Here is a 14,650-nt window from a genome sequence, read left to right as displayed (position 1 = left end):
AAAGGGGCAATCACTGTTTGTAACTGGTGGCAAATGTTGACTTTTTACTGGCAGCCACTGTACTTAATAGTGAACTAATGAAGTAATAAAGTCTGAATACTAAGATTCCCCCCCCCCTACAGCACACTGCTGTCTTTCACTAATAAGTGGTGTGAGATCACTGGTTTATTTGCGAAAAGTCTCAGGGGTACTGCATTAAGAACTAAGGAGGTTTATGACAGGACAGTGGAAATTTCACTATGAGTCCACTAAAGTCACTGGGAGTTGCAGATTCTCAGCACCTTTCAGGATCAGACCCTTAAACTGTAGTAAAACAGGCACTCAGAGCAAAATATTAGTTGGCTATGAAGGAAAACATCTCATGTCTTTATTTTCCCCGTAAGATTAGAATCAAAAGTGTTATAACTAGAAGTCCATGTTTTTATATATTTACTCTTTTTTCCCCAATATCGTTTTATTGTTCTTGGTTTTCCCCACACCAGACTATAACTGAAAATATTTCCAACAATTACTTGTTTCAAGGCCCTGAACAAATTAACTTTCACCTCACAATTATGATGCTATAACAATTCAGCAAGCTAATGAGCATTCTAGACCTAATACAGCAGTTAAATCTTCTTTGATTGGCCCAGCATGACAAGCTGCCAGTCAGACTAATGACTTCCACCCCTTTGCTAAGAGGACAATATGTTCCTAACTACTGGACTCTGACAATAATGTTTCCAGCTATGCTGGTGAGATCACAAAAATGGCATTTTTATGAGTTCTAATCAAAAAGGACTACAATGCAACACTTTTCTCATTTGGCCTTTGGGTGAACAAGTTCACCCCCAATGCAGAGGATGATAAAACAAGGCATGCTTTATCTCTAATTGTTCTTGAAAATGATAAAGTGTTTTTAAACATTTGTTTTTTATGAAGCCCAGAACTGATGGCTTGGTGATCACTAAAGAGAGTGAGAAGCAGAAATGTGGACAACAGTTTGGCAAGCTTCAAGTACATCTGTACCTCTCATGTTCAGAAGCCCAAATTTGGGTACATCTGTAAATTATATCCTTTAAAAAAATATAACAATAAAATAAAAGCCAGCCAACATCCCCTAGTGGGAAGGATGTTATTCATCTTGCAAGGTGTTAAGCGCATAGATGCCAGCATTGTGAAAGCCTTGGCTGGTATGATTCTCTACATAAGCTGGGAGCCTGGGGACAGGAAGGTACTCAGCCACAGGAGGGCCACGACGGATTGGGGTGAACGTTAGCTTCATATGAATATGGATACAGTGTGTCTGGAGTTCAGATATACACCCAAATGTCCATCCAAACTGCTGGAGGTCCCAAGCTCCTACATCCCTACAACACTCCATCCCACAACAGGCTTTCCCTCATGACAGCAGACTGGTCCTCCCCACCTTTCATCCACTCTCAGAACCAGGGGCCAAGTGTTCCCTTCCACTCCTTGCCTCAACCCCTCCTGCTTGCATTAGAATTCACAGAATAGCTGAGGCAGGGTGACAAAGGAGGAGCAGTCAGCTAAAGGTTGGCTCTCCATAGTACCACCTAGTAGCAGGAAGCTGAGAGCTCCCAAGCCAAGCCAGTAGAAGTACAGAAATTACATTGCAGTATCCAACATTGCTGATATTATGGTGGCATTTCTGAAAGTGCTGACTTCTTGAAACACTGGCCCAAATCCTGCCCTGACTTACACCCCATGCACTGGAGTTCTACTGTTTCACGGTTTGCAGCATGCACTAGATAGAAGTACAAGAGTGATCCCATTTAGGTAGCTAATCAACAACACAAGCTGCTACCAGAAATCCGTGCCTGCTCTCCCAAACAAGACTTTGCCCGAGCAGAAAGGATCCAAGGGCTGGGGAGAGTGGAAGGCTCCTTGTGCCTTCTACCAAACGTGTGCACCTGTGTAGAGTTGTGCACTACTGAAGGTTAGATTTTGAGTACAGGCTAGAAATCATATTCAAGGAGAGAAAATGGCTACTCAGAGGTGCAGTAAGTTAAATATAGACTCAGTTTCTTCCTATCACATCCCCTACATTTTGTGGCCAGCACTTTCCAACTATTTGCTGGTATGCCTTACTTCACAGGCAGAACGCCCAGTGATTTCAATGGATTGGGGACTTTAAAGGTTTGTGCTCAGCTACAGTAGGGTTGTGCCCTGTAGGCATTCACTCCTAAAGTGCCAGGCCAGAAAAGGCCATTAAGCGTTGGCATGCCATTTCCCCGCTCCATTGGTCATGGAACACAATCCTCCATGATCAATAAATCAATATGTTTCAGAGATAGGCTTGAACTTAAACCTCAGCTTCAAACATTTGGAAACATAATGCACATTGAGCTCAGGAATTCACAGCTCAGGCTGATTCCTGTTGTGGGACAATGGACGGTCATTTCAGAATTGGCACTTAACTACAGTATAGTGCTATAATTGAGATATTTTGCTACTGTTATTACTTAAGTTACTTTTCAGTGAACATCTTCAGTACGTGCCCAAGGAAATCTACACTGTGCATGAGAAAGTCAGAGAAAAGAACTTTAAGCCTAATACTAGAGTTATTCTTTGCATCTACTTCTAAACTGCTGAGCAGTGTTGCTGTGGGCTGTTAAATAGTTGCAGAGTTTCACCACAGAGATGGCTGCACTAACTGTGTGCGGGGTGAAGTGATTCTGCTACATGTTTATAAATCTATTGGTAAAGTTTTCAAAGCTTTGGGCTCTTTCTAAGTGAAAAATCTATGGTCCTGGTTCAGGAAAGCACTTAAGCATAAGCTTAGCATTAAATATGTGCTTAAGCACCTTTCCTTTATAAGAATGCTTTACTAAATCAGGGCCCATATTTATACATAAAAAATAAGTATCACTAATTCAGAAATCCTACTAGATTGAGTACCAAAGCACTCGATTTGAGTTCAGTGGCCTGCAGTAAATAATACTGGACATACCTATTATTTCTAGATTTTCCTAGCCAGTAAGGAAAAATTCCCTCTGTCATGTCTTAAAGAAGGAAAGTAACCATTGTTGAAAGACCTTTGAAAAGTACCCTTTCACAGTAAAAAGTTTTCACCCCCCCAGGATACCTACTGTAAGAATGGCATCAGCACAACACATGAGCGAAGAAGGGGTCTCCTCTTGATTTCTCTTCGGAAACATGCATTTTGTTGGAAGCCATCTTTGATGTTCAAGATATACTGATTGTGCCAGGTAACAAACCGGACCTCTTTCAGACCCCGACAGTTGGCTTCTTCTATCAATCGTACAACAGGCTGTTTGAGAAAGAAAGAAAAAAAGTAAGTTATGGTAAAGCAAAAGAACTAACGCTGCTTCTATCTTCAACTGTTTTTGTAAAGTGTTTTTAATAATATAACAATTCAACTACCCAGCTAAAAGGTTAAATGGGTATTTGTCTAATCACATTATAAACCTCAAATGTCTGCTTCAGAAGCACAAATAAAATGGAGAATTACATTTAATATGATTTATATATCCATTTTATTTATTTGCATTTAGATTGTTCTTCATTCAAGGATCTCAGAATGCTTGACAAATATAAAATAAGTCTCACTATACTCCTGTGAGAGTGAGAAATAATAGCATCCACATTTTACAGATGGATAAACTGAGGCACAGAAGGGTTAAGTGACTTGCTGAAGCTCATACAGCAAGTCACTGGTAAAGATGAGAATTGAACACAGGAATCCCAGCATTAAAACCATTCATCTGCCTTCCCAAAGTGAGTTTTCAGAACAATGAACTGATCAAAATGAAAAGAGTTTTCCTTTAAGAATAAGTCTCTATAACATATTCTCTCATATCTTAAAATCAGTTTTTGAGGGTTTAGCCACACTGCCCTGAAACTAGCATGTGTTAATTTGCTCTTAAATTTGATAGTACCTATTAGTCAGCTTCCACATTTAAAATGTTATCACAGGTCACTTGTGGAACAAAAGTTCAGCAGAGCATAGTTCTCATTTTATTGCTGTCTCTGCTGGCTGTATGCAATATTGATTCTATTCAACAGTCACCCTGATGTTTAAGTAATTTTCTACATTTCTGTGGCTGTTTCTAAAGGAGGAATTGGAGACTAATATTATAAAATATTATAAACCTTTGTGTAGCAAAGTGCAATAATGTTCTCATGAGTCTGGTGATGCTCTTGGAACTAACTAGTTTCATTCTCTAATACCAGAGGATTTTGGAAACATTGCTCCCTGAGCCAATAGACTCTCAAAAAGAGGAAAACATTACAGAGGTTTAGTGGCTCTGTTTTACTAAAACTCTTTAGATTGTGGTTCTCTACTTCTGTATTTTTACAGGAACAAGTCTAAGCCAGGTACAAGCTGAAAATAAATCTAATCCTACAGGACCAGCCTGTACTCAGCAGCTCTGCAGATATACGAGGGGAAAAGGGCACACAGGAGGGAGTACAGGTCTGTCACATCTTACGCACATTTAACATACGTGATTTCAACTTTACGCGGTCGGGGGGAAAAAAAAAAAAAAAAACAACAGTTTTAATACTATACCTGTAGTGCGGGCAATTTTGCCCGCCATTGAACTCAATGGGATTTTGGCTATACGCGGTTTTCGCTTTACGCGCTAACTGCGGAACGGAACCCCTGCATAAGATGAGACAGACCTGTAGTCGGTGTTGTCTGAATGGGTGCTCTGCTTCTGCATGCTGGGGAACTCTGAGAAGGATTCTGCCTCCTTGAGGCACAGTCCCTCTTGGCGCTCCAATCTGGGGCAATGTGGCTCCACGCTGCCCCAATACAGGTGCCCCTATGGCAAGATTAAGCCCAGCAGATGAAATTCACTATCCTGCCCCAGTTCACTAAGACCAAGTAAATGAGTTTGAGCAGGGGAACTACGTGGAGACTGGAGCTGGGCAGAACTAAAATACACTGCTAACCTATAGGTAGGGGTTAAGTAGCCACACAGCTGCTACTCCAACTTCTGCACTAGAGTAGTTGATGAAACCAATGGGAAGCACCTTCACAACACTTTGGTCAATGAATCAGGCCAATGACAGAACCACTGGCCAAGTCCCTGTTCCTTCCCTGCCCCAACCCAGAGCCTCTGCACTTGCAGAAGGACTGAGGTGTTCTGCAGTCCTGGAAGCTTTCTATGGCCATAAGATGCAGGGTGAATTTTGACTACAGAGAAACAAAATCTTTGCTGTTTTATACATCAATAGATTCACGGTGGAGATGAAAACTATTCAGCCCCCTCCAAATGAGGGGTATTGGCCCCCGGAGAAAGGACATATCAAATATTATACAGATACTACACTTGTTTTGGGCAAAGAGATCAAGAATGAGTGATACCCACTCCACCTGAGCAGGTGTTTCCAATATAATTTTTGATTTTGGTCCAAAACAGGTTTATGGAAAGTTTCAGATACCTCTGAGTACTCTCTCCAGCCAAAATGGTCCCGGCAGAAGTATTTCCAGACTGTGTAGTAGTTGGAATTGGAACTGGTGCAGGATGGTGTGGACAGCCTCCGCATTTGGTCAAACTCAATGGTTTCATACAAGTTCATAACATTCAGATCTACCAAAAACTCATGTCCCCTGGAAAGAATAAGAAAAACAAAGAATTTTTAATTTTTAATACATCCAAGGACACCTTGGGGGAGAGAGGGTTGGAAACAATGCTATTACAACATGTCTCAATTGCACCAGGCTTATCCACTACTGGCAAGCCAAACGAAGGTGGAACTCTGAGCACTCAGGGTCAAATTCTGTACTCATACCTCAAGCAACTGCATGGTCTTCAGCAGGGCTGCATGGGATGTAAGTGGACACAATTTGGGCCTCCCTATTTATAGCCAGATTACGACAAAACATGGCTATGTACAGCATGTAACTGTACCATCTTGGGGCTGTGGGTGGGGGGTCAGGAAGTTCCAGAACTCCAGGTTGTGTATCTACTACTCCATGCCTTAGGATGCTGCAGGATATTTCACTCTCTCTGGCTGGCCAATGAGGAGGAAAAGCAATGGAGCCACAACCCCACTTTCTCTCCACCCCCTTTGTAGAAAGTGTTAGGAAGGGGTTGTCACTGCACTCATCCTCCTATTATAGGGACCACCTGTTCCTTGCTTAGAGAATAGAAGAGGGGAAGGTTCCTAGTTCTTTCTCCAACAAACACACAGACTATGGGCAATCTAACCCTTAATATATCGATAAGGACACTGGTGAGGAAATATTGTATAAGCATAGAAAGAAAAGAAACCTTCCTAGTACAGAGATATTTGTTCACTATAGATGAGTTATGGAAAGATCAATATATGTATCCTTGACATTTGTAGCATACTATCAAGCAAATACATCACACAACCCTGTTTGATGAAGCAGCCAAATACTATTCAAAAGGTTATTCTTGTGAAAGTTAGTGCTTCAGGGAAGAAGCGGAAATGTAAATGTCTCCAGATGAGGAGCATCTGCTGCTAATCCACCAGAGAGTTCAATTATCTTTCATCACATGTGCAGCAGAAAAGAACTGGCATAATATGAAAAGAAAAACTGATTTCACTATTATGAAGCTTACCCAGAGAAATATTTGCTTTTTGTTCTGCTAGCTGTATTGCTGCTACAAAATCGACACTCAACATGCAACTTTATATAAAAGTAATTTGGTGCTTTCAGAAGTATAATAAGAGAAAATTGATATTACCTATCAAGAGTCGGCGCCTATATTCTTTACCTCAAGGAAAAATATAAGGCTGTTATGCTGATGTAGGAGTCATGTTTAAATGTGGCGTCAGTATGGTTCAGCAAAAATGGCTTCTAACACCACTTCACCAGCCATTATTGAGGGTGATAACCAATGTTTTACAGAATGTTTTGCTCTAAGTAAACAATCCCTACTAGCCAGCCAAACTTTTTGAAACCAGTTTCAGAGGAACAGCAAAGATGGTCTTGACCCTCAAAGTTTTGAATTGATCCAATCTAAACATCTCTCTCTAATTTGAGGGTGTTTGGATTTGTGTTCAAAAAGGCTATTCGTATGAAGTCTTTAAGTCCCAAGGAATGGGTCTAAATCCCGAGAGGTGCTGAACACAAGCAACTCTCTTTGAACTCCCAATGGGAGCTGTAAGCGCGCAGCACATTTCAGGATTTAGTATTATTGTTTGTGTGTTTTGTTTGCTGTTAGGCTCCTGAAGTGCTAGGCACTTCCCAGACATACAAGAAGGGACAATGGTGCTTGCTCCCACGAGCTCCCAGTCTAAGAAATTGGTCCAGTGTTATTTGAATGAATGGTTCATGGTATTGTTTTAGCTTAGCTCTCTTTGTTCTTCAATATGCTTTTATATAGTCTTTAAGGACAGGTATGAGAAAAATACTAAATTACATTTTTTACAGTTCCACCAGCTAAACACTCTGGGCCAAATTCACCCCTTTTCTAACTCCACTGAAGTCAACATGGAGTTACGCCAGGGATGAATTTGGCCCATTCCATTTCAGAGACTCACTGCTGAGAACTTTCAGTCTCACTGCAGCAGTAGAATTGTGTAATAGAATGACTCCATCTGGTAAAAATCCACCTCTTTCATATTTATAAATTGCTACATATAAGGCACATTTTGCAAGTCAATCAATACTGTTATCTAAATGATGTCATGTCATAGCTGTGATTCTAAAAGGATTTCTGTTGAGAAGATAGTATAATGTGCAAAATCACTGGAATAATTAACCATTTGTTCACTACACATGTTGCCAACATATGAAATCATTACAACCTGAATCTGGATATGAAAAATAACTAAATCCTGAAAAGGAGGGCTACTTTAGTACTTTCTGTGTCGTCTTATCAGTACCTCCTCCTACCCTATGAAATCTTGAAACACTAATTAAATCTGACGATCCACAGCATATTTCATCAATGCATAATGCACAAACACCCACACTGATTCAGAAATGTGTCCTCTTATCCAGCATTATTTTTAAGAGTAATATTCTACACTTTAGGTAAGAACAGTATGTACAAACCAAACATTGCATGTAAATGATAAAAAATAGGGCTGTCAATTAATCCCAGTTAACTCATGCAATTAACTAAAAAAATTAATCGCTATTAATCGCACTCATAACAATAGAATACCAATTGAAATGTATTAAATATTTTTGGATGTTTTTCTACATTTTCAATATTGATTTCAATTACAACGCAGAATACAAAGTGGGCAGTGTTGACTTTATATTATTTTTTATTACAAATATATGCACTGTACAAATAAACAAAAAAATAGTATTTTTCAATTCACCTTGTACAAGTACTGAAGTGCAATCTCTTTATCGTGAAAGTGTAACTTACAAATGCAGATTTTTTTGGTTACATAACTGCACTCAAAAACAAAACAGTGTAAAACTTTAGAGCCTACAAGTCCACTCAGTCCTACTTCTTGGTCAGCCAATCGCTAAGACAAACAAGGTTGGTTATAATTTGCAGGAGATAATGCTGCCTGCTTCTTGTTTACAAAGTCACCTGAAAGTAAGAACAGGCCTTTGCATGGCACTGCTATAGCTGGTGTTGCAAGATATTTACGTGCCAGATGCACTAAAGATTCATATGCCCCTTTATGCTTCGGCCACCATTCCATGATGATGACAGTTAAAAAAATAATGCATCAATTAAATTTGTGACTGTACTCCTTGGGGGGGGGGGGGGGGGGGGGGGGGAGAAGGGGAAAGAACTGAATGTCTCTTGCTCTGTTTTACCCGTATTATGTATATATTTCATGTTATAGTAGTCTTGGATGATGACCCAGCACATGTTCATTTTAAGAACACTTTCACAGCAGATTTGACAAAACGCAAAGAAGGTACCAATGTGAGATTTCTAAAAACAGCTACAGCACTCGACCCAAGGTTCAAGAATCTGAAGTGCCATACAAAATCTCAGAGGGACGAGGTGTGAAGCATGCTTTTAGAAGTCTTAAAAGAGCAACACTGATGCAGAAACTACAAAACCCAAACCACCAAAAAAGAAAATCAACCTTCTGCTGGTGGCATCTGACTCAGATGATGAAAATGAACATGCATCAGTCCGCACTGCTTTGGATCGTTATCAAGCAGAACCCATCATCAGCATGGAAGCATGTCCTCTGGAATGGTGGTTGAAGCATGAAGGGACATCTGACTCTTTAGTGCATCTGGCACGTAAATATCTTGCAACACCAGCTACAACAGTACCATGCAAAGGCCTGTTCTCACTTTCAGGTGACATTGTAAACAAGAAGCAGGCAGCATTATCTCCTGCAAATTATAACCAACCTTGTTTGTCTGAGTGATTGGCTGACCAAAAAGTAGGACTGAGTGGACTTGTAGGCTCTAAAATTTTGCATTGTTTTATTTTTGAATGCAGTTTTTTTTGTACATAATTCTACATTTGTAAATTCAACTTTCATGATAAAGAGATTGCACTACAATACTTGTATGAGGTGAATTGAAAAATACAATTTGTTTTTTACAGTGCAAATATTTGTAATAAAAATAAATATAAAGTGAGCACTGTACACTGTGTATTCTGTTACAATTGAAAATATATTTGAAAATGTAGTAAACACCCAAAAATATTTAAAATAAATGGTATTCTGGTGTTGTTTAACAGCGCGATTAATCACACTTAATTTTTTTAAGCGCTTGACAGCCCTAATAAAAAATAAAGAATGATAAGAAAACCAGCACTACTTGTAATAAATTACCAGTGTGAACCTGCTGAAACTGAATGCAAGTCAAGAATACATACACTTTCTGGAGTGAAAAAAGCACCTTCCTGGTATGCAGTCATTTTGTTCCATAACAATAAGCTGTAAACTACTTTATTTGAAAACAATGCGTGAAATCATGAGGATATCATTTCCGTTGAAAAGCTGAGCTAGATTATCTGAAGTATTTGCAAGCAGCGTTGTAAATGTGAATGTGTGTGTAAAATTTTTCATGACAATATTTGCAATTCTGTTTCAGAGGATTTTAGTTTTTTACCTTAAAATATACACTTACCTTTGTATATTTTGACACAAATTCATCTTTGAATAAAATATCTAATTTTGAAAAGATAAAGCGTTTTTTGTTTGTTTCCTTTTCACAATAGGACTGTTTTGGAATAAAACATGGGCTCAGATTCACTCCCAATTTATCTTATTTTGAAGCCAAAGCACATGACACACTGCAATTTTTAAATCCACAAAATTCAGCCCTATTCACATAATCGCAGTGAAATGCAAAAAAATAAAATGTAGTTTTAAAAATGTTTGGTGAATTATTTATACAGCTCTATTTATACATTAATATTTTCTTTAATCCAAAACCACAAAGTTATATTTGCCACACAAAATGTGTTTTCAAGGCCACAGCCCTTCCTAAAGTATCACATAAGTGATTAAGTTCCTTGGAGGACCAAAGTCATAAAATGTTGAATGCTGATAAACAAATTTCACAGGCACCCAAATAATGGCTGGTTACTGATACATGACTTTGATGTTTCTAATCACATATTTAACTGTACTAAAATACAGAATCTGACATACACTTTCAACTACGTTATAAGGTGATGAGAAATAAAGAAGTACCATGCAATATTGATGAGCTGTATGAGGGAAAAACGTTATTAATTTTAGGGGAATATACTGAACTGTGTGGTTGTTTTAGTAATGTCTTGATTGCAGCAACTTAGACTTAACGGGTCAACTTTCCAAACTCAGCATAATGGCTGTACGTAGAAAACCCTCATGCACAAATCATTTAACTGCACCAGCAAATGGGAACTTGGGAGTTTTTCTTATGGCTTTTCTTCTGATAGTTCTTCAGCCAGAGCAAAAGGTCAATTTATTCTTTCCCATAGTAACTATGAGGTTTACATTGTCAGATACTGATCCAATAAACTGACTTGCAATTACTTTCCCCCCCCACTTACATCTGTAATTATGGAGAGTCTATTCACAGCTGAGTCTGCAACTAGTTCCCATTATAAGCCCTATGTTTAGTATCCTTATAACTCCGGCTAGCAAAAATAGCTCGGCCTGAAAATTGCTGTTTACTCTGAAGGCTAAGGAGAATTGTTCTGAAAAGCTTTCATTAAATTAGTCAAGCTATTTCTTAGTTTCAGATCATTATTGAAAAATCAGTCTGATTTTTACTGGTGTGCAATGTTTTTTGTAAATTTGTAGCTCAATGGTTCCCAGCCTTTTCCATACCAAATTCCCCTCCCATTTAGCAATAGAAGGGCAGCTCCTTAACACTTGTTGGCAATCCCTAGGTTGAGATCCCATCCGTCCAGCTCAAACACAGCTTATTCCTCCTCCCCCTTCAAAGACATTCTTCTTAGTGGATAAAACAAAGTTGTAATTAAGAAAATTTAGTAATAATCAGTGTATCTAATTGTAATGTTTACAGTCTGAGAATTTTGTCCTCTGGTGGCTGGCTGCAGCTTAGATAGAACGTAAGAGCCCTCCTATTCTCCACTGTGGCATCCAGGGGCTTTCCCTTAGCACAAGTAGTATAGGCCTATATTTCTGAAGCTAGGAGACCAGGGTTCTTGAGATGACTCTGCATGGTTGTGTAATACATCCAGTCATTGTGGGTGTTTTGGGAGTTGGTTTTCTTTGTAACATGAATAGGACCTAATTTATTTATTTATTTTTCATTTCCTGCATTGCCATGAAAATGGAATCCACTACCCATTTCCCTCAGAACTTTGCAAAAGAAGAAGTTCAGTGATTTCTTTCAGGGATACAGCATAGTAGATTTTTCTTTAAAAAGTTTGAAAATCAAATCTCTCTTAAATAATGGGTGCTTTAAAAATGACACTTTTTCAATCTATAGATTGAAAAGGATGAAGTTTTCAAAACTGAGTTGTACATTTAGATGCCCACTTCCCAATAATTTTGGTGGGAGCTGGGGGCCCAGGTTGCCTAGACATCTTTGAATATCCCAAAATGTTTGACTTTGAGGTCCCTCTAAACCTTGACTGTAAAACTTCAAAATTGACATACATTTAAAATCTAGGAATGAAAATGTTTAGAACAGGCAAGGTATTATTTAACACAGACCCTTTTATTTAAGTGCTGTGGATGGCTTTGAATATTTACTTACCTTTCTATAAATGTTTCCATTATTTTAAAATGCTTAAACTTTTTCAATTGTAACATTTGCTGGTACTCATGCATTGCAACCTTAACAAATGTCCACAAAGTTATTTGTCTGTTAATAGCGCTTCATTTAAAACATTTTCTTCTGTGCCTCAAAAAGACCTATTTCAAGCATATGTAATGCAAAGCCCAGAAACAAAATTAGTTGTGACTGATACAGCAGGTGATTGCATGATTACATTCCTGGGTTAGCTCTGAGATACTGGTGATGAAACTAAATACAACAATGTACCTCTTAATTGTGCAAGGCCTAAATGTGAGACAAAGACTAAAATCAGGGACTTAGGAAAAATACGAGTGTCAGAAGTTTAACGTTATATGGGATCCACTCCTTAGCCGAAATAACTTCATGTTTAACCTCAGTATCATGATTCAATATTTCTGATGTAAATAATTAATGTGAGATTGCAGCAGGTAAGCGTGGGACAGATAAATGTGGATATAAAATGAGGATGGTCCTACATAATGTATAATGGACAATGTTTGGATTGGGAATTAAAACCCATCCTAATGGGGAAGGGATAAAGTGGGCACCTTCTCAACCCCTCCTTGAGCTTTCCTCCAAACAATTAACTCCATGCAATAGAGTCCTCCATGTTCCAATACCATTCCTGGATATATTGTATTCTGAGGGAGATCAAAGGACCACCCCCATCAGTGTTGGTCAAATTATATTATTCAGTTTTTATCTGGAAATGGCACTAGCAGGAATAACAGGAAAGGAAATGCTGGAGACAACAGTTCGGTACAGATTTGGGAAAGCAGGAAATTCATTCGAACACTCTGCAGAGTCAAGAGCTACTCCCACTGCCTATTTAGCTGTACAACATGTAACCAATAATAAAACAATACTTGGTATTTCTGTAGTACCTTCCAACTGAGACGGTTAATGCACTTTACAAACATTAACAAACTGTGCCTCACAGCAACCCTCTGAGGTAGGTAGATATTCTCATCCCCATTTTACATCCAGAGAAATTGAAATGTGGAGAAGCTGTGACTTGTCCAAAGTCACTCAGCAAATCAGTTGTAGAGCTAGGAATTACTCCTGGGGAAATTCTGTGCCAAAAAATTGAAAATTCTGTACACAATACTTTAAAATATTTTAAAATTCTGCATATTTTATTTGTCAAAACAGCACTATATAATCACACCAGTTTCAATTATTTTGGTAATTTATTTCAAAATACCTATCAGCAACTGTCTGCAACAATACAGAGGAAAAAAATGCTCCAGGAGTGGAGAGTTAAAGAAATCCCTACCACATCCCAGTTCCTATTTCTCTGCCCCCTCCCCCCAGGGCCCAGCAGGGGGAACAGACACCCACTCCTCCTTCCCCCAAAGCCCAGCCGCAAGGCATCCCCCACCCCAGACACCCGCACTGCTCCCCACCAGAGCCCAGCTGCAGGACCCCCCCTCCCCCAAGCCAGACACTCGCACGCACCCCTTCCCCCCAGCCATCAGAGCCCAGCCGCAGGGTGCTCCCTAGCCCAGACCCCCACACTCCCTCCCACTCTAGCCCTCAGTTGCGCGCCCCTCCCCCCGGCCAGATGCTTGCAACACGTCCCCCCCAGATGCCAGCTGCGCACTCTCCCCCCCCCCAGACACCCGCACCCCCGAGATCCCGAGGGAGAAACAGCCTGATGCTGGGTCCTGGGCTCATGTGGAGATTCCTGCACGTTGCCTCCTTCCTTCAGGGCATGCCAGGAACTACAGCTGCCAGGAACCCTCCAGCTCCCTCCCCCTCCCTCTGGCAGTGTCTTCTAGTTGCCAGCTGTGCTCTGCTGGGTCCAGCAGGCAGTCTTTAATGGCAGCCAGCAGCTCTGCAGCCCATTTCTGGGAAGGGAAAGGAAATTCTGTGCAAAAAACATTAATTTCTGTGCAAATTCTGCATGCGCAGTGGTGCAGAATTCCCCCAGATTATAGGTATAGAGACCTCTTAATAACCTGCTCTGTACTTTAACCACTAACTAGATCATGCTCCTTCTTTATAAAGCTAGGCTGTTTAATGGAATTTTATTTACATTATGAGAGTAAATATTCTGTACTCTCTTCAGTGAACATCACTTAAGTGAGTATATGTATTGCATACACACAAGGAGGGCCAAATTCTGTACTCAATTAAACCATGAGACTCCGTTGACTTCAATGAAGTTGCCCCAGTGCAATGCAGAACGGAATTTGGATAATGTTCCTCTGCACCCAATCCATAAAGAATGGCAACGAAGCCATCGGATATCTATTTTGTATCCTTTACAGCAAGTTTCTTATGCACCTACTAACAGCAAATTAAAATCACATGCTGCTCTGTTCAAGAAATATGGCCCTCTAATTCTTATGATGAACTTAAGTTTAAGGAGTGAACTATCTACAGACTATCCTTGTAACCAGACGATTGTACTGTATACACTATGTGCAAACAGAAGTTTAGGAGAAAAAGATTTTTTTTTTAATCAGAAGTAACGTGAAAAGGTATGTGGGTTTTAAA

General features: G+C 39.6%; 1 protein-coding gene across 3 annotated transcripts in view; it reads right to left on the bottom strand.

Moving 5' to 3' along the window:
- The window catches only part of TIPARP (TCDD inducible poly(ADP-ribose) polymerase), a 67,862-nt gene that overhangs the window by 3,758 nt on the left and 49,454 nt on the right, over window positions 1-14,650 (bottom strand). For all 3 annotated transcript variants that reach the window (XM_024192682.3, XM_026650005.1, XM_024192681.1), the window contains exons 3-4: window positions 5,413-5,581; window positions 3,093-3,274 (exon numbers count right to left, since the gene is read on the bottom strand). In XM_024192682.3, the coding sequence (XP_024048450.1) occupies window positions 3,093-3,274; window positions 5,413-5,581 (351 nt within the window). The remainder of the gene's footprint in view (window positions 1-3,092; window positions 3,275-5,412; window positions 5,582-14,650) is intronic.

The sequence above is a fragment of the Terrapene carolina genome, unplaced genomic scaffold (assembly GCF_002925995.2).
Source record: "Terrapene carolina triunguis isolate 2854851 unplaced genomic scaffold, T_m_triunguis-2.0 Scaffold88, whole genome shotgun sequence".
NCBI classification, from domain to species: Eukaryota; Metazoa; Chordata; order Testudines; family Emydidae; genus Terrapene; species Terrapene triunguis.
This window is presented reverse-complemented; position numbering and strand designations above follow the sequence as displayed.